At 43.7% G+C, this 20,771-nt stretch overlaps 1 protein-coding gene across 4 annotated transcripts in view; it reads right to left on the reverse strand.

Moving 5' to 3' along the window:
* LOC115590597 (RAS guanyl-releasing protein 2) overlaps nucleotides 1-20,771 on the reverse strand; it is a 40,816-nt gene that overhangs the window by 7,241 nt on the left and 12,804 nt on the right. For 3 of the 4 annotated variants that reach the window (XM_030432011.1, XM_030432012.1, XM_030432010.1), the window contains exons 2-14: nucleotides 20,420-20,557; nucleotides 20,073-20,175; nucleotides 19,712-19,768; nucleotides 19,311-19,442; nucleotides 18,706-18,856; nucleotides 17,395-17,568; nucleotides 12,566-12,682; nucleotides 11,842-12,123; nucleotides 7,905-7,979; nucleotides 7,255-7,377; nucleotides 6,174-6,289; nucleotides 5,919-6,060; nucleotides 682-718 (exon numbers count right to left, since the gene is read on the reverse strand). In XM_030432011.1, coding sequence (XP_030287871.1) covers nucleotides 682-718; nucleotides 5,919-6,060; nucleotides 6,174-6,289; nucleotides 7,255-7,377; nucleotides 7,905-7,979; nucleotides 11,842-12,123; nucleotides 12,566-12,682; nucleotides 17,395-17,568; nucleotides 18,706-18,856; nucleotides 19,311-19,442; nucleotides 19,712-19,768; nucleotides 20,073-20,175; nucleotides 20,420-20,489 — 1,579 coding nt within the window. In that variant the 5' untranslated portion in view covers nucleotides 20,490-20,557. The remainder of the gene's footprint in view (nucleotides 1-681; nucleotides 719-5,918; nucleotides 6,061-6,173; nucleotides 6,290-7,254; nucleotides 7,378-7,904; nucleotides 7,980-11,841; nucleotides 12,124-12,565; nucleotides 12,683-17,394; nucleotides 17,569-18,705; nucleotides 18,857-19,310; nucleotides 19,443-19,711; nucleotides 19,769-20,072; nucleotides 20,176-20,419; nucleotides 20,558-20,771) is intronic. The other variant, XM_030432016.1, reaches the window with a different exon arrangement.

Consider the following 20,771-nt stretch of genomic DNA (forward strand, 5'->3'; position numbering starts at 1 on the left):
CTCAATCCTCAGAACAATGAAATCCTTCCTGTTAAATCTGCCTACTCTCACTCTTCCCATCCACGAGGCCCGAGCTGTAATCAATCACACCTTGAAAGACTCCGGCAGACGGAAACTTGCGCGATTTGCATTTTGGCATCATTTCCAAAGTTTTTTTTTTTTGCTTGACATCTGGATGGCAACATATGTAGCGTAAGTTATTTAGTGCGCTGAGCGTACGCGCATTATCACTGCTTACTTTTTTAGCATCGGCACAGACCACCAGCGGGGGGGGGGAGAAGCAAGCTGAGTGTGTGTTTTTGAAGCTAATGACCGCCGGGATGTGAGGAGGACGGGATGTGTTGGAGGCTGCCCGCGTGTATGTACATTCGTGAAATGAACCAGCTTCCTCAAACACTGCTCTACCGGGAGGCTTGAAAGGGCAAATAACTGTGGACTGTGTGTAGCGCGGTCTCAGCTGATGGAGCTTATCCAGCTGTGAGCGAGCCGAGCTTTGTGTGTGAACACCCATTAAAAGAGTGCGATATATTTGCCAGGGGTTTCTGTGTTGATGACATTTGCTCAGCACTTCAACTCTCTGGATCTTAGCTACAGAGAGCGTGCGTACACACACAGACACACACATACACATACACACACATCTGTGTAGCAGATTAAGCTCCAAATGAATTGCTCTCTTACCTTTACACTTGTAGCCTTGCTTGTAGAAGCCCCATATCTACAGTACAAAAAAGACAAGGGGAAAGGAAAGGGCGTTAATTGGGATGTGTTTTGATTTGCACCTAGGCAGGAGGAATGTTAGAATCATCAGGGTGTTGCAGCAATTAGTGAGTTCTGAGATGACAGAAGGTATAAATTATGGGTCCAGTGTTGCAGGGATCATAATACTCTGTTCTTTACGGCCAGGGTTCTTAGAGAACAAATATAAGACTTATATTCCAAACAAGAAGATATAAGAATAATATAAGATCCAAATATTATGGAGTTGTATACTGCATACTGTGTTACACGGTCATAAGGTACAGAAACGAACATAGAGAAACTGAAGAGAATAATAAATAGCATAACTTGTGAAATGGTTGGGAAGATAAGAATCTAGCGGACAGATATAAAAAAACAAAGCTTCCGATATAATCTCTCAGTTTGGTTTCCTGTTCTGTGTTCTTGGTATAAATGCCACTGATCAACACGCCACAGTTTCCTCCTCTGAAATATTCTGCACACACAAAGGTCGGGTTTTCAATCCCAGTATAATTTGTAATCAGCAGATCGAGCAGAAAAAGATGTTTGTCCGGCGTTAAGTTGAGCAAGCAAGGTGGTTTAGCGTATCTATAAATCTATTATTATCTACATCTTAGCATCAGCTGCAAGTCACGCCTAGACTGAATGATATGACTATCTATGAAAAAATGTTATGATGTTATCACAAGAACGTTTCTCAAAATGACGTTATTTTTGTCACAGTGGAAGCTATCCGCTGCCACACCATACGTTTTTTTTTTTACTTTGAAGATAACTAAGAGCCACTGACGGATTCTATTGGGATACTGAACGCATAGTGTCTTTTTGACATTTATACTCCCAGCACCCTCTCTGTAATCATGATGTAATCATCATTCCATCGATGTCTTTAAAATCACGCTGTAACGCTCTGCCAAATTAACTGCGTTGTAATGGCTTTAATTTACGCTGTGTGGTAAAAACAACCAAAGACATTCTTCCATATCACAGCCGACAGAATCAAGTTATGACACTAGGCTGAAAGGACTACAGCTGTTTTGCATGGCTTAGTCTGTTAGCTACAAACGTCATAAACTTTACCCCATTGCCCGCTATTAGGCACGCCATAAAAGGTTTGATTAATTTCCTGCTTCTCTGGCGGCCATCAGCTTGTGTTCAGCACGCTACAGTGTGAAAATCAGCCTGCAAAGGCAGCGTGTTTAACATCTTGCTGCCTTTTTTGTTGGTCAGTGTTATTTTTGTCAATGTGCTTATTGTGCATGTGCCTTTTCTGGTCAGCCACCTTCATGTGCGCCGTCGAGGAGAGCGTCAATCATTTCAAAATAGCATCCGCTCGCAACTTTAGTATCAAACAACTTTGAAACTGTTACGTGTTGGCTATCTCAGTGTCAAGCATCTAAGCTGTGGTGAGCAGTGAAATTAAATGAAAGGAAACCAATGCCTGAAAGTTCGTAAGTAAACTACAAACTCGTGGTCTGTAAAAGAGAAAGTATATATATAATCAGCAGTTAATGGGCTGAAACACATTCCAAAAAATTTCACATCTTGGTATCCCGCACTGATGCTGCGAAACCCAGCGAAGACTGACAATAAAAAACAAATGAAGACAGAATGAAAGTGTCAGAGACGGAGGGAAAGAAGGAGAGAGAGAGAGAGAGAGAGGAGGTTGGTGGGACACAGAGGGGGTGGAGGGCCGAGATCAAGCGGGACGCAGGGAGCGCACAGACAGTGGGGGAACAATGACATGAAAGAGCCGAGCTGGAGATCACACGCTGCACTGGCACATCTGAGGAGGCACAAAATATCCTGACCTCTTCACACACACACACACATGAACATACATGTATGCATGCAAACACACACACTTGCAGATACACAAAAAAACAAAGACACACACACAGTGGGAAACCGCGAATGCAACCGGAGGCTGTACAACAAAGAGAAGTCAGTTACGAGCCGAACATCTAAACACAGCGATCATCACAGCTCTGCCTACACTGACTGACCTTTAGTGCCTCCGTGGACTAAAAACACAATGCTCTACAAACAAGAGGTGGAAACACACTGACTTGTTACACTTCTTTGACAGTTTAACCATACGCTTTTAAAAAACCGTATCAACAATCTAGAAATGATGGCACTTGAACCGGGATGTCTGAGTTGTACTGTGATCGAAACGTGCTACTTTTACTGGCAGCGGTTCCACATCTCTCTGGGAGAGATTTAAGTTGATATTTTTGGACACCTTCACTGATGCCTCCTTACATGCTCGCTCGCTTTTGATCAGCATATTGTGTGTGACTGAGCATGAAGCTCGAGCTGACATGTTAGATGTTAATGCATTTAAAATTAAATCTAGCGAGCATCATGTTTGTGGTTACTGGTTGTAGGTTCATGCGGTACTGCATGTTTCTTACTTAACAGGGAATGATGGTAAATATGTTTTCAATTTTGCTCAAGGTCGGTGTTTTCCCCCAGTAAAAAACGTCTACTAACACACGGTAAAAGTGACAACAATTGCATGTCAGCTCCTTTTTTTCCTGAATTGTTTGACACAGCAACAGCAGAGATTAGCAGACAGCGCTTTCAACGCACACCGAGGAGGGACGACGCTTTCCATTCGAATAATAACATTATTATTTTTCATTTCATACCACCCTTTTGTAAAGTGAATTAAAATGTGTGGACATGTTAGGAAAACCGCTGCAAAACCGCATTGAAATAACACTGAACGGCTGTTCGGTATGAAACTACAGTTGTGTGGAGGAAGAGGGGTAGAGGGGCAGCTAGCCGGGGTCTGTCCAAAGGTCAATTAAAGTTCCCTACCAACACCTGTACACTTCACTAATTAACACACTATATCTTGTTGAGTCCTGTCATCACCATTAAGTTGCTATGCAACCAGCAGAGACTCTTGTTCTCGGTTTTCAACTTTGTTTTTTTTTTTTACAATACGTAATGTGGGAATTACTGGTGAGCTTTACAGGTGCAGGTCTTTTAACCTTTGGACGGAGCTGGGTTTGCTGTTTCCTCCTGTTTACAATCTATCTTCATGCTAAGCTAACTGTTTCCTGGGTTAGAATCCAATGGACAGATATGACAGAGGCATCGATCTTCTCATCTAACAAGAGAGCAAACCAGCCAGACACTATTCCTTTAACTTCTGTAATGTTCAAACACGGAGAAAAAAGTGACTGCGGCCTGGGACATTTGACGACTTCTTTACACTTGTAATCGTCGCATGCATTGCACAAACAGGACTGAATAGATCCAGAAGCTAAGGACTGTGCATATTACCAAAAAATGCTGCTGACAGTGTCATCATCCACTGGATTTACAGCTGTTAATTTAGTCCTATTCAATGTGTCTTTAGCTGGTTTGAACATCGGTGGAAGATAATTAGTGCAAACAGAAAGAAAAATTCCACTGTGGCCTGTAACTGCTGTCACAGTTACAGGGACTGGAAACAGATTTGTTTTGGCACACCCCTCTCCGCCGCCAAAGTCTGCAAGCCAGCAGGATAAGGTCAGCGAGACACGTCCATGGGAGGTTTGTTCACAAGTGCTGGTTTGCAGTATGAACCAAAATGCCCCAAATACATGAAAGAAAGTGCTTTGCAGCTCGGACCCAGGAAATCAGCGGGCATGATGACCTGAAAAAAACAGTGAACATGCTCGATCATGTTGCTTTATCAAAGAACAAAATGCCCTAACCCTAACCCTAACCCTAAACAGACAGCCTGAAAGGAATTTTGCTCAGTAAGAACATTTTCTGAAGCTCTGCTTTTCAGTCAAGTCGAGTTTTTGTCAGGCTGTATAAACAGCAATAGAAGGCAAAACAAGACTCTTTTTATTCTCATTCTACGAAGGTAAACTGCGAGAAGCCCAGTGAGACTCTCTGAGATCCCTCATATACAAGTGCTCTGAGCCTCTAGCTGTAAAACTCGCTGTATTCTCCTGAGATGCAAAAAAAAAAAAAAAAAAAAAAACCTGAGATGTGTTGTCTCGCTTTGTGCACTTAGTAAAACTCATCTGTGAGCCATTAATTAGGATGTAAGGCCAAAGGTGGCTGCAGGCAAAACAGCGCACGATTATGAAGATCCGTGTGAGACACCGGGGGTGAGTGAACTCTGCAGTGTTTACAGGCTCGGCTTGCGCGTCGTGTTCGAGACAAGTGTTGAAAAATGGGCTGCGGGAAAATATTGTTTTAGCACGGGGGCCAAGAGGGAAAACACAAAGCAGGCAGAAGAGGAAGCGGCTAATGTATCTACTGCTGCCACACACACACACACACACACACACACGTGCACATATTGAAAGGAAGAAGCACGCTGCCAGAGTCCTTATCTTTCCCTGCTCTCTACTCTGAGTTTCCCCTCATGCCAATATGAAACGCCAGAGTTTCCCCGGGAGAATGTGTGTGTGAGTGTGTTTCTGAGTGTAAATGAAATGTCATAGATTATATGAATACATGTTATCTATTGCATACCTCTCTTTTAAAGTGTTCTCTCTCTGGCTTAGAAATGAATTGGGGGAGTCATCTCCATGTCCGCGGTTCAATACGAGGGCCCTATTCCTGTTCTCATTACAGCTGAGTGCTGACTCACTGTCGCTGTCTAAATAACAGAGGGCTTCACGGGGGACTTCGGGGAATGTTAAGGGCCACAGGACACACACACACACACACGCGCGCGCGCGCGCGCGGGCGGACACAGCTGCAACACTGGCATAGAGGAGGGTTATCATCTCGCCCAATTACCTTCCTCCCATATTTCCCAGAGTGCACCTTCAGCAGTGTGTGGCCGTAGCTCAAAGTAATTGGCATTGCCCTGACCTGACAGGAGGAACCCCTGAGAGATGGGCCCATCATGCGCTGACGGCGACTGCCGAGACAAGTAATGAAGTGCAGATAGTCTATAAGGCTACATGGCTACGTTAGCGGCAGAGCGAGCACAACTGACCTCCGACCTTTCGAAAACAAACACGTGCCATCGATTGGGTCATTGAGGAAATCAATGCATTTGAAAACGCAAAGCCAAATGAGAGAAAGATCGATATTTGTTTAAGGCTTTCACGGAGGCCTGAGGGGATTATAAAACAGGCAGATGATTCTGTATTCAAAATAATCTATGATGTACTTTTACAGCTTTAAACATGTAATAATAGGTGTTTACTCACGAATCCGGCGCAGTGCTCGCAGAATGTGGGTTTGACGTAAGTGGCCTCGGTGAAGGTGTGGATGAAACCCATCTTGCAGTTCAGCAGAGAGCTGGCTTTCATAAAGTAGTCTATCATCTCATCTCTGCTGATCTTGCCGTCTCTGTGTGAGGAAGCAAAGAGAGGTAAGCTCCAGGCAAGACAGGTTGGGTCGGTCTGAAAGCGAGTTCAAACCGCATCGATTTCACGGCAGCGAATAAATCTGCGAATGCTCACTGGTTCTTGTCAAGCTCTCCAAACTTGCTGAGGTAAGGGAAGTTGTTCCGGATTGCCTCAAACTCATCTCTGGAGATGTTGCCGTCTCCGTCTGTGTCGAAGTTCTTGAAAACCGACTGTGGACGTGAAGGTTGTGAAGGTTAGTCTCCGGGTGAATTCCGCTTAGCTTTCATTTCTCACAGCTTGGAAAGCTTGTGCTTTGATTTAGGAAGGTCGATTTCGATACGTGTTTATATTTTGTGGCAAATGACTTTGAGAATGTGAATTTATATTTACAGACCTACATACATATCTGCATATTTATGTGTTACATGTGTTTATATTTTCTGTGTTTGTCCGTCTCGACCCTCTACATGCACAAAAACCTCTATAACACAAGAAAAAAAGCATGATAGGTCTCCTTTTTAGCACATTTATGAGGAATCCATGAGCAATCTGATAATTTCCAAAGATCGTTCTGAGTCAGTCACTTAACCGCTCTCATCATTGCATAACCTGACTAAGAGCAGGATGCAATAAACCATTACAAGGAGAAAACAAATACTCCCTTTCCCCTTTACACAATCGTTGAAATGGTTATCCATGGCATGCTAAAACAAAATTATTTAAAAAAAAAACATTGTTTGGAGAGGGATGGCGCAAGTAGGGAAAATTCACAGTCTACCTAATAATGTCAGTTACACGGCAAGATTAGCAATTTAGCAGTTTAAAAGAAAGAAAGAAAAGATCCTACTCGGCAGACAAGCATGATAGAAAATCTTCCCACTGGTTTTGAAGGGATTCTCAACCCACAAGGAACCATGTACTTTTCCTTTTTCCATTTCAGAGGGGAATAATCACCAATAGCTGCAAGGCTCCCCAAGTGATCTTGCCAGCCGTGGTAATTATGGTGAAAGATTAGCAGCCATTGTGCCAAGAGCCAAAAGCACTTGAGTTGCAGTTTTCATGTCAAGACGGTGGTGGAGAGGATAACAACACATAATTCACCCTTCAGCCTTCTAGTGCCATCACAATGGACCCCACAGGTTGCGATTAGCGCTGGGGAGAAGAATGAGTAAACGCGGGGGGGGGGGGGACTCACCTCCACCATCTTCTCTATGTGTTTCTTGATGATCGTGGGGTCGGCGTTGGGCTTCACCGACACCGCCCAGTCATCTATCATGGTGGGCTTGGGGTCAGGTGCGGGGGTGGGGCTGGAGTTCTGCTACAGTGGATGAGAAAGCAAAAAAACAAAAGACGTGAGATCGATATCAACCCAGGGAGGTAAAAGCTATAATCTTACATAGAAAAGAAACGGAAAGAAAGGGTAGCCGCGGCAGTCAAGGTTGCCGCAGCGGATCAAAATGTCATGAGAAAAGGAAAACAAAGATTTCCGATATGGATCCCGACACTTTTTTTCTACATGGCACTCAATATGGAGCTGTAGGAGCATTCATTATAGGATGCAGCATGGGATCTGTGAGGCTGATTTGTTACTTAATATCTTTGAACTTCAAAATAATGTCGAGGATTGACTGTTTCCCACAGAGTGCGACGCATTACGTACGAAACAGTGTCCACGGCATCATGGGACACTAAAACTCTCTGGGATCCAGACAGCTTAGGGGCTAGCAGCTTCATGAAGCATGAATCAAGACAGGAGTGGAGTGACGTATATCACTGCCAAATGTGGGTTATTTGAGAACAGGCCGGTGCGGGACCAAAAGAGTACATCAGTATGCTGCTGCTCACCGCTGGCTTGCGAGGTTCCCTCTGTAGAGACATCTGATAGATCTCCTCCTCTGTGTGGTACTGGTCCAGGGATACCTGCACAGATCAGCGAAAGGAATTTGTCTTAAAATGATAAATATCTGATATTTCTGTCGAGAGCCGCCTTCGCTGCTCTCCAGGGATGGGCCACCAGTGTACAACCAGTGGTTTTCCAGTCACCAGTATTTTACACACCTTTATCAGCGATTTGACTGAAATACGTTTGTTTAATGGTTATGAAACAATATTAGCATTTCTGGAGGAAACTAACCACGCTAGCAAAGCAACGCTGTGTGATGTTTGCCTCTGACGCACACATCTGTCCTGATACGCACCATTGATGTTACATTCAGAGGAGGGGCGACTGTTCTTTCCCTTTAACAATCCCTTCTTACTAATAATAAAAACCAAAAACTAAGCGACAACTGAGAGCTGCACTAATTTGTATAATATCTTTTCATACTGACCGAGCTGCACTATTTCGGTGCACTGTTTGACTGAAAGTTTCAAACCTGCAACACCCCTGGGTGTGGTGGGCGTGCGCTGTGTGGCTACTGTAACAGTATGTGCTTACTGAAAGTAGACCCTGTCATAACTGAAGCACAGGGATCGAAAGCAGTATTCACCGGGGGGGGGGGGGGGGGGTTAAGTCAGTCCTAAACCCTTTGAGCAAGATAAAGGTCGCAGGCTTTACCCTCCATATATGACAGCCATCATTTGACCAAAGTTCCACACTTACAGTAAACTGGCCTTTGAGCTTACACTGTTCTCAAATAGTGCATCAGTGTTGTTTATATAGTATCCACAGAGAGAGTCTTAGTGTGGAAGTGTTGTCAAAAGTTTCGACTGGATATAGACAGCCTCTCTTCATTCCCAGCAGCATTCATCCTCACCACCAAATAAATACATTCCTGCACAGATTACAGGCCAAAGCGACATTTAGAGGCGCGCGCAGTCCAACTGCAAATATCAGTGGATTAGGCACAAAGTGACCAAATAAGGATGTTGTTGTGTACCTTCGCTCAAACAGCTGGCAACTATTTACTTGTCTCTCTGCGAGCTTGCTCGCTCAGCACTCAACACTGAATATCTGATGGTCAACAAGGGAGACGTTTATACATTACAGCTTGTCCAAAATGCAGCAGCCAAACTCCTCTCTGAAACCAAAAAAGGTGCACCTTTATAGGATTTTAGTGTCCCTATTTGGTCTTGTTAAGCATTTTGTAACTTTGTTTTTTTTAAAAATGCCATTGAAATTAAGTTTTTGTGTGTGTGTGTGTGTTGTTTTTGCTGTGGGCACCACAAATGAAATTCCTATATAGAAAATGTGTTAAAGTAGTTTTTTAGAGATCTGCATCATCACAAAGCATTGAAATTGCCCCCAACTAAACTCAACACGGGGCGAGTATACACTGCGATATTGGTATACATTTCAATATTGTGTCATATTAATATTTACCCTCAGAGGCTTATTGGTGGCAGTCTGATGACACCGCACATCGAAAGGGATATTTCAATCAGAATATTAAGACACAAGAGGAGGCAGGATGTCTTCCATACCTCTAGGCTTTCACCAAGGCCTTCTCACACACAGCCCTGCTCATTATAGATACTAAGTAGAGCCATCTTTTACATTAACACAGCCACTATGGCAACAGGTTTTTTTTTGCCCCTGCTAACAGAGCTAACTGCCACATGTTATCACCAGCTGCATCCATTGTTGGCCTCACATTATTTCATCAGAGCTATTCTCTTAGTATAATTGTATTTCCTGGCTTTCGCTGTGTTCAAGCGGTCGGTGCGGAAGGAAAAAAAATGATTTTTCTCACATTTGGCCCTCTAATTCAGTCGAGCTTGCAGTATTTCAGGGAAAAGGTTAACTGCGAAGGTATCACCATATGTGAGATGATAATATAATTTCATCCATTTGAAAGGCTGATGAATGGGGCTCAGCGTGGAGGGAAATAGTATTTTAGCGTGGTGTGTGCCTATTCTAACTGGCAGGCATGCTTGTGCAGAGAGCTTCATTATTTTTGAAGGATTTATTGACTTTCTTTCCATCTGCTCACTGTGAGCCAAGCAGTGCTCAAGCTAGATCAACAGCAATAAGCACTGGCATAAAGATAATTGGGTATTGACTTTGTCCAACAAACTTCCCGGGTGCCCCTCAGCTCCAAAACCTGTCAAGTTGTTTTCTGTCATTTTCGAAGAAAAAAAAAAGGGGCGAGCCTGCTGCAATCTCACACGAACACCTGCCGCCAGATTGAATGATTGATCTCTTGGGATTTATTAAATTCAAGCTCCCCTCCTTAAATCTGGGGAAAATCTTATCTGCATCTGCCAAAAGATTCCAACACACACACTCGGGGGTTTAGTCTTAAGCGCTAAAACACCACCTCAGCTTTCGTGCTGAAGTGCAGGCGGCAACAAAGCTTGGATCAGTCTCACTCAGTTTAAGAGCTCTCACTAAATACATTATGAGATTCATAATGTGATTCTGGCACAGAATATCCTGTTGATGATTTGTTGGTGATTGAAAGGAGTGTGATAAATCAGGGCACAACTCAAGATGTAATAAAAATAGTCTAGGGAAGATGTCGCAAAATGTATGACCATTTATTGCTCCCGCAGCATTTTATTCATAACTTATTTCACAGCTGAGAGAGATAAGAAAACACAGAACAAGCCGGTATATCAGGTTTCCCTGCAAAACTATCGAGATTTAAAAGATTATACTAAGATCCTCTTTCAGGTCTTTCGGGGCCAAAGCACTCTGAGAGCAAAATCCCTTCAGTCTTTAATCAGGATACAGGAGCAGACATGAGGTCTCAGTGCAGGTTAACAATTTGAAGTTCAGTAAAGTTCAACGAAGAGACGCTGCAAAAGGGGCCGTGACTCTTTGTCCTGGATAAAAGCATTATTCTGAACAATGGAATGTGGATCCTAGATAACAATATTACAGTGGGCGACGGAAGATCTAGAAGTAAATGCGCTGTTCAATCTTCTCCGCATCACTGAATGTCCATAATTTATGTGTATTTACTTCTTTGTTTTTACATAAAGGAGAAGTTGTTTGGCGTTAGGAGTGCAGCATTCAGCCCCTGGGCAAAGTTGTTTAATCTTTTCAGTTGCTCCGAAGGATCTTTCTAAAAAATCACCCAGATGATGTCATCAGCGTTATCTTGGCTTTGCCTGGTAGATTCACATTTTTTACAGAAGGCTGCACTACAAACCGGAGGTGTAGGGTTTAATAGAAGCAGACTTTTGGGTGGAAAGAAGAATACAAGATCCCAAAGAGCACAGATTGCACTTTATTATTTATTATCGATAATTATCAACATAATGTTGAGCAAGTTCATAATGGCACATCTAACATCTGCATAAATTAGACAATCCAGTTCATGATCTTCTGTTGTTTCTTGTTGAACTACAGTCACAAGGAAGTTAATCATTTCCTCTACTTCCAATTTTCACCATAATCAATGTTTCCACATCTGCTGAAGACAATTGGAAGGCCGTGAGCTCGAATGTTGACGCTTTGAATGCTTTAGTTCCATATAATCTCTGGCCTACAACAGATTTGGTCCCAGCTGGCTGCTGTACAGTTTGTCTGATGGCGAGCCAATCAAATCACAGCAGAAACAAAATCTGTGTATCAAACAGTCCGCCTGTGACACTGGCTGGACACAAAGTGTTTGTGCTTCTCAAAGTTTACCCTCCTACATCTCTGCTGTCTGGGTGGTTAATGAGCGCCTTTCAAATTCTGTTGCACTTCATGATGAATAAACTCCCGGCACCTGGTTCTGGACCTGATTCCACCCGGTGTAAGCTGTTTGTTGAGAGCACATCTTCAACTCAAGCCAATCATTCGCGGACATTCTTGGACGCCGCACATACACATTCCAGTCTTTGCACTCACCGTGAGCAGGTTGAGCAGATCCGGGTTGGCATCGATGCTGGGCGGCGTGTTCTGGATCTGCGCCAGCTCTCGGAGGATGGCGTACAGCTGCTGGGTCTTTGTCAGGTTGACCCGTGTCTTCTCTTTGTCGGCCCAGTCTGGCAGCGCCACATGCACGGCTATCAGGTCTTTCAGATGCACACCGAGGATAGGAAATCGAAAGCCGGCGCATTCAGAGAAGCGCTTGCGGTATTGACTGTAGTTCCCGCATGATGTCACCAGTTCGATGAGGTTGTTAAAAACCTGCAGGTTGAGTGAATGAAGGGAGATTCAATTAATTAAAGGGGAAACGACGGGGGATGAGATGAGAGCTGGCATGAAACAGAAAGCCTGTCTCGAGAGAGATAGAGATTTGTTTAGAAGGAGTCAAAAACATGCTGGAAAACTTTTGCTCCAGATGGACTTACGTAACTGACGAGACACTGTAACTCCCCCAACTGTTGCATGAAACTTTCCAGTTATATGGCTGAAATTCATAGTTCTAAAAAGCCACTGTGTGGGAGTAATGGGCACAGATAAGGAGTTTGGCAGCTCACACTGAGGAGATGTGGACTGCTAAATCAAAATTCAATATCACTTATAAGTTGAGTGCATCGGCATGCAGCGATCAACGGTAAGATCCTCCTCGTGTTTGGCTTTGGGGGCAGGAAACAGAAGGAGGAGAGCGCGGTCGCAGCTACCGCACCTTGTTGGTCTCCGCGCTGATGTGGCTCTGCGTGTCTTTGAGACGAGAGATGGAGCTGTTGCTGAGGCCGCCCACCACCGCCATCAGCGTGTTGAAGTTCTGCAACTGCAGCAGCTTCTGTCAACGGGAGGGAGGAAATATTAGGAATGAGGGTGAGAGAGGAGACAGCGAAGGAATGTGTAGGCCGGTGCCAAAAAGGAATCATTAGGGAGACAGAGGAGAGGAGGTGGTACAGGTTAAAAGTGATTTACAGTAGTAGGAGTCGGAGACAGAAAGAAATGAAAAGTTTTAGCGTTCGGCAGCCCACATGAGCATCCACACATGAACCTAATCTGAGTATATACCAAGATAGTACTGAATGTTCTGAACTGTCTGTGTCAAACTTAAGCTACCACTTTGTGAATGGCGCGCCGCAGGGCTCCATGCTGCCCTTCAGCCTGTGTGGCATCTCGCTGAAAATCAATGGGTCGCAGCTGTGTGGGAGGGCTGCCAGAGGGGATCATTTGATTCAGCTCAGACACCCTTTGGAATCAATTGGCAAAGCAGTGCGGAGGGCAGCCCAGCATTTCGAAGAGTACGTTCGGCTAAACTGCACGTGCATGTGGCCGTCAGCGAGGCCTGGGAAAGGTTTCATTGTCAACATGCCAGGGCTTTCCACTGGGTGTAGAATTAAGTCTGTGTGTACGATAGGCCTGGGAGATGGAGCTCATCCTCCTCTCAACCATTTGTTGTGCCACAGCCGATCGGTGATACGGTGCGTTTATCAAAGCCAAGAAGGCGCACGTACAAGCACACGGAACATATTGCAAAAACGAATTGGAACGGAGCTCGTCGATGAGCATAAAAGGGACATTTTTGCATTTTAAATCATAACAGAAGTCTGCGCAGTCAAGAAAAAAAGACTAATGAGCGTGAGTCATTTGCAACGCGCTCCCAACAGGAAGCTGAAATGGGACACAACCAGCGCACCCCCCTGAGGGAAGCTTTGGGAAATGTCAAGAAAATCGAGACTACCCTCTGCGCTGCCTCTGAATACATTTGAAATCAGCTTGAATGTAATTTCTGTCCCTGCATGAGCCCACACTGGGCGACACTTCTGAATAGAGAGTTTGAGGCATGTCAAATTGGCAAAGAATTAACAACATGATTTCCAGCAGGGCTGGTCTGTCTCTGATGCATCTGTTCACCCAGTTTGCATTAATGACACGGTCCACTCCAAACTGGCTTTAGGACACTCCAATGATGCCGGGAAACACTGCCTCTCATTATGTGGGAACAATTTCTTTCAAGCAAGAGCAATTCGCCCTTAAAATGAACTGAAGGCAGTTAAAGTGAGGAGGAAAAAATAAATAAAAACAAATCCAATGGTTTCACATCTCACTGTTTAAGCTGCCAGTATAAAAAAAAATATATATATAAATACCAGCATGCAGTGACAGATTCTCCTCTTACCTATTCTTGTGGTTATTTTCAAACAGTGCGTCCTTGTAACAAGATTCAGAGTCTACAGTCGAGCTTAGCAGCCCTGTGAGACTGTTGTCTGGCACCAGGCTTGTTTCGAATACAGATCCCACTATCAGAAATCTGTCCAATACTGCCTAAAGTACAGACAGTACATTAGACTGTGCCCTAATCTGATACCACATCATTTATCTATATTGGTAATGGGATGAACTGCTGTAAACTGCTGGCAGTGTACACAAATTGACAAGACTACATAGGTAGCCAATAGCCATAAAGAGCAAACTGGATTGGACTGGATTGGACTGGACTGATTAACTGATTGATTGATTGATTGATTGATTGGTTGGTTGATTGATTGATTGATTGATTGATTGATTGATTGATTGATTGATTGATTGATTGATTGATTGATTGATTGATTGATTGGTTGGTTGGTTGGTTGGTTGATTGGTTGATTGATTGATTGATTGATTGGTTGATTGATTGCTAACATGCAAATAGTGACAATGCTAACACGATTAGCACGTCCAAAATTACACTTATTAACCCTCTAACAAAAGTACATTTGAGGCTCAAGGGAATGTTATTATTTGAAATCATCAGACAAACTGAAATGTTGACCTGAATGATAGCGCTGGATGAAAAGCCGGGAGATAATCCGAGGTAGGCTACAATGCATGGCATCTGACAAAAAAAAAAAAATATTGTGTCCCTGCAGTCCAAAGATTTAATACTTTTTAAAAGTTGCCGAAAGTGTTACCATCATTTCTGCTAACTTCCTATGCGTTTTGCAGTTAGCAATCCCCTTCCCTCTTCTCTACGTCATCACAGGAATCACAGTGGTAATCGCCAGACAGCAGCAAAAAGGAGGATCTGGCAGACAGGACCGCCTCTTGATGGAGTTCTCTGCACTGATTGGATAAAGTGGACAGGGACACCAGAAAATGTATTTTCTCATCTACTGCATGAGCGGGGGGCGGGGGAAGACCAACCATATATAGAGAGAGCTGTTTAACACTTATTTGAATAAAAATATAACACTTACTGCAGCTTTAAATGCCTCATGTACAATTTCATTGCCACGCCGTAATATTTTTCAAACCCCTTTAAACTCACTTCCTCTCAACCCCCCCTCTGAGTATTACAATTTCAAGAAGAAGGACCAACTCTACTTGCTCTGAATGTACAGTATCCATAAAATGATCCTGGGCACAAGCGGTGGTGATGTTTTGATATAGAAGGATAAAAGAAAGGAGATCGGGAGGGGAGGAAGCCAGAAGGAGGTAATTCTCAGGTGTTCTCCAGCTGATCTGTCGCAGCCAACCATCCCGAACATCAAGGACCGCTGAGAATCAGCATCTGTCCGCGCCACTGCACTGTTACAGTTTCACAAAACATGCAAAAAAAGTCCAAGTAGTCAATATCAAGGAGGGTGGAACTCTTGGAAGAACTGCTGCTGGGGGCTTCTCTGACAAGAGCCCTGCTGAGGTGTTGGAGCGCTGGTGTATAAAGACAGAGGGTGGTGGTGACACCTACTGAGACCCTGATGAATAAATGATGAGCGATGGAAGATTGTTCTGCAGATAAAGAGACAGACGGATTGAAAGTAGGTTTGGGACTGAAGACAATCCAGGAGTAGACTTGCAGTAAGTAATGAGGATGCATTCAGTAGCACTGCGGGCTATCAAGATGAGATTTATTTTTTTCGAGAGTTCTGTGGTCGATTGAAGCTCCCTTGCACACGCAGAAAGCGAAAGCAGCCCATCTGGCAGTCCAAAGCAAACGATAACATCAAACTTAAATGGCAACACTTATAGTGAAGCACAGGATGCAATTAAAAGGGATGTCTCTGTAGTGACATAATGACAGTCTCCAGAAATATGGGCTGAGAACCATATAAGGCCTACTCTGAGCTGTATTTGGCAAGGTTTTTATTTAAATGCACGCGGGGGAAATCTTCTCAACAGCCAAAGATTTGCCCGGCCCATTGTTCAAAAGACAACTGTCCCCTGAAGAGGAATAAGCAAGCACTCAGTCAAGAGAAGACTGGACTTGACAGTGCGGGCTGAGTTTTCAGGGAAAAGATTATTAGCCACACAAGCTGCATGGCTCCAGGGATAACAGTGTCCACTGGCAGACCAGTTTGGACCAGACTGAAGTATCTCAACAATCACAGGATGGATTCCAAAGAAATCTGGTGCAGATGTCCCTGCTCCTAAGGATCCTAATGACTTCGGTGATCCTGGTTTTGACCAGCATGTTAAAACCGCTAACCCTAACCCCAGCCCTGGCGGTTCCTCCGGTGCCAGCAGCACGCTGACATTCTTTGTTTAAAATGAAATGTCCCGACGACAACATGGATTAGCATTAAATATTGACACACACCTGCAACCTGCATGACTAAAATACATGACAACCCTATAAGCCTCAGGTGTACTTTGTGCTTAGTGCTACTTAATAAATGCTAACACTTAACTATGGTGAACCTGGTAAACGTTACTACTACTAAATATGTTATATGCAGCCGTGAGTCATGCCTCCTGCAAACATCCCCACTGATTCCTCTATCGTAGAATGCATCACCGAAATTCTTTCTCGCCGACAGGAAGGGCACACACTGTGTAATTAATTGATAACATACTTTTCCTTAATTTCTAAATTCTATTCTTGCGGCAGATAGCTGATGCTCTTTTTGGGAATTTGCGCGTCGGTTTTTTTCTGTTTGAAGAGGCCCTCCCCGCAATAACAATAGGGACATTTAAATAACGGTGAAAGTTGATTGAACTGCCAAATGCTATTGTCTATTTGTGAAATCTGGTATCTCAAATTAAGGCCATTACCATTCCTCCAGATTAATTGAAGTTTTAATTGACGTTTTATGCTTTTATGTTTCAGACAATGTAACAACCCCATAAGGCCCTTAAAAGCCTTTGGATAATGCAGAAGATGCGTCATCACCCAGGTAAAACGAGACAGTCTTAATTCCTGGAGATGCTGGGCTCTCCCCTGACGGCAGTATTATCTTAAAGGGCTCTCGGTAGGCATCTTAAAATGCTAATACCTCTAAGCCTTTTTAAATTAAATTTATTTTTATTCACAATTTGTGCCACCTAATGGGAAATGACTGCGTTTTATGTGCGTGTGTATGCAAGTCATCAAAGCACTGCAGTGACTTTTTCTCCTTCTCTCCACATCTCTTGGTTTAATCTGTAATTCCCCTTTTTACAGCTTCGCCCCCTCTTTCTCCATGGCTCCAGGCTATCTTCTCCTTTCAGGCGGTGCTGTGCGCACAATGAACCCTACAACAACCTCCCCGTCTTAAAAATCTTTGCAGGAAACGGCCTAAATGTGCCCAGCAGACAGACCTGTGCCACCCTGATGAAGTGGGAGATGACGGCCGCTCTCTGTGGGGCGGTGGGCTTGCTGAGTACCATGAGCTGGATCCACTGGGAGACGCTGTTGAAAAGGGTGATAAAACGCTCCAGGATGGGGTTGTCCACTGTGCAGCCGTGCATCACAAAGCTGTGGTAGTCCTGAAACTGAAAAGGAGGAAGGAAGGGGGCCACGGTCGGTAAGTTATGTTTCACTTATTTGAATTAAATCACAGCACACTTACATCACAGTATTTGGACGAAACTTCATAAATGTCAAATGTCATATCAGCAGCAAAGGTGATACATCCCATTTTTTATGAGGAACAAAAAGATTCTGCATTCGCCTTGCAGACAGATCCGCACAGCAGGACAAGTATTTATACTCAACCTTGAATGTATCATTAAAGGGGCACTTTTATACATTGCATATGTGACATACTGTAAATGAGGATTCTTCTTCCTCTTCCATGTGAGAATAGCTGGCTCTGCCGCCTCGTTTATGAGAAGACATCTCAAAAACATGTTTAGCTTAGCATAACGATTTGAAAAAGGAGTAAATAGCGACCCTGGCTCTGTCTAAAAGGTAACTTTTAGTAAATCTTCCATCCTGAAGCTCAATAATTACCATATTATATATTTTTTGTTTTACAGGACGTTATTTAATGTATTATTTCTTGGCTCAGTCTAAATTATTTTCACATTTGAAATAAGAGCATTTCCCAAATTGCCAAACTCTTACTTCAAGGCAGAAATATAGACATTAAAGCAGCTATCTGGCTGAGTCACTGACTGCTTGAGCAAATCTTTGATTCGGGGAATAAAGGAAAAAAACAAATTTGTTTTCATCATCTAAATGCAGAATAGTGCCAATACCGAACATTTGGCCCAGTAGATGCTCCATATTTTCGTTTACTGGGGATTACATTATAGCCATGGCTACTTCTTCTGTTTTATTTCGAGCAAGAATCTCCTTTAGAAGAGAGACAAAGACAAAAGCCAAAACAAATCACTACCACTGCCCCCATATTGCCACCAACACCATCACACTCGCATAAATTATCTAAAATCTATCATTAAAATCAGCACAAACCCAGTGATTGCCTTTGCTTCCCAAAATAAAACTCAAAGAGCAAAATGTTTTCCAGACAACAAATACAATTACTGCCAGTAAAAAAAAGTCTGATTTTAACCACGATTGCTTAGCAACTACAATGAGCTCGCAGCGTGCAAAGTTAAATTCAAAGAATTAAAGAGCCGTAAACATCCCGCTAGTCACACAGATTCGACCTCGGGCGAACTGACCAGGATCTTGCAGAAGGATTTGTACTCCAGGTAGGTCAGGTGTTCAGCCAGCTCACAGGAATCAAGGTGGTCAAACAGCAGGGACATCTTCCTCTTTTTGGACACTGATGGGACACGCTGAGTCACCTGCCGCTTCCATTTATATGATGGCCTGAGATGGATAAGAAAGTACATCAAAACTGCAGAATACATTGTGAAAAGTTTTCTCCCCTTTCTTTTGGAAAACAGCATAACAGTTTCAGAAGATTAACTTTACAGCCGCTCCTCGGGGTGGCGATGAACTTGCGGCGGCGTTAGATATCAAAGCATGATAAAGAGGGATACTGAAGAAAACTTCCATCCAACTTTTTTCTATAAAAGCAATTTCTGACATTTCCCTCCACAAAGCCTCGCCCTTATGGAACCCGAAAAAAAGGGAAGCTGAGGTCACACAGAAATTGCTTTTATGGGAAAAGGAGAAGTCAGTGACCCCGCATAGCACAGCCCGGAGATGTCTGAGAACAGGCAATAAAAAAGGGCCACGCTGACATAAACAGCTGCAGACAGAGGCATTCATTCACAACGTCAACAACGTGCGCGGCTTTGAGCTTCACACTGTCACTCACACGCTGTCGAGGTCAATGAGCTGACTCTGTCTCTCGTTGCCCTCCGTGGTCAAGAGGTCTTTAAAGCCTTTGATCTGGTCCTCCAGCTCCGGGTTCAGATTGAACTCCGCTGGAAACTCAGAGAGCCAATACCTGGAGGGCAGAACAAAGAGAGGGGAGAGCGACGATGAAAACTAGGGGAGGAAGGTCGACACAATAACGTGGCTGCTGCGAACGCTCTGTAAAGCGCAAGGCCTCGGTTTATATGGTGATAAAAGTGACTTTTCAAGTCATACGTTTTCTGCGTGACATGTAGACACTGTCAATATTCAACTGGAACACTCATAAATCTAGCACGTCAGATCAGAGTTCAGAGAGAAGTAGCACAGGACGGGCTGAAAGAGTGAGTGACAGTTTCTTACTTGACGAGGTGACATATTCTTGTTCGGCGCTCAGCGGTGCAGCTCTCCTCTTGAGATCTAATCCGTGAGTTGAGGTGCGACTTTGATGAAATTGTCTGCAAAATTGCAACTGTTTGCACCCCCTTTCTCAGACTATGACACGTCAGACTTGAATAATTAAGATTTAACAGATTTGAAGAAAAAGGCAAACAAAAGGCTGCAAACTGTTCATCTTCAAGGCAATTCTTTTAAATCTCAAAGCCCTGCGCAAGTTGAGTCCCTTTTGCTCTGTCAGCAGCGTGTTAAGAGATATTTGTTAGCAGACAGCGAGTAATACATGAAAAACATCTCTGAGGTAGCAGAAAAGAAAGGTGAAGGATACTTGAGCACAAGATTCTTAGTCATGTCGGTAGACGGGATGTACCAAGGCTGCATCATGAGGAACATGCGGACCAAGGAAGCATCCTTCAAAGCGCCCTTCTCATCTAGAAGAAGAATATAGCATGTCAGTCATCATCAGGAAGGTCACAGCACAGGCGTCTGCTATTAACACGTGTCTATTCTGGTAGACAGCGTGTGAGTCACTGCCTGAACACATACTACACATTGCTGCAAGTATTTGCCATGACATGAAATGCAGAAAGTGAAATACATCATTTGCTTTTATGGACTCGCTTTAGAATAAAACATATTATCTATGTAAAAATAAATCTTGTTTAAATGACCAACCGAAAGCTTGGATGCACGCTTCCAGCAGCTCGTCCACTGTGGCCGACTGCTCCGACAGTATGGACTCCATCGCTCCTTTCCCTCGTTGTTTTTTTCCCCTGGTTTCTCTTTCTCCGGTTTTGACTCTCGTGGCTCTCCCTGAACACGAATGAAGATGAAAGAGAAAGGATCAAAGGCGAGAAAAGAAAGAGAGTAATTGTTTAACAAAGACGGAGAAAAATATATTCACGGAGGAAGCATGCTCAGAATAGTTGTGCGGTCAGTTGTTTTGCATCCTGCGCCACACCGGACTGTGTGAGCGAACTAATCAGTGACTGTTTACGCTACATTTACTGGGTGGTAAAATGTAATT

Source organism: Sparus aurata, chromosome 10 (genome assembly GCF_900880675.1).
Source record: "Sparus aurata chromosome 10, fSpaAur1.1, whole genome shotgun sequence".
Classification (NCBI taxonomy): domain Eukaryota; kingdom Metazoa; phylum Chordata; class Actinopteri; order Spariformes; family Sparidae; genus Sparus; species Sparus aurata.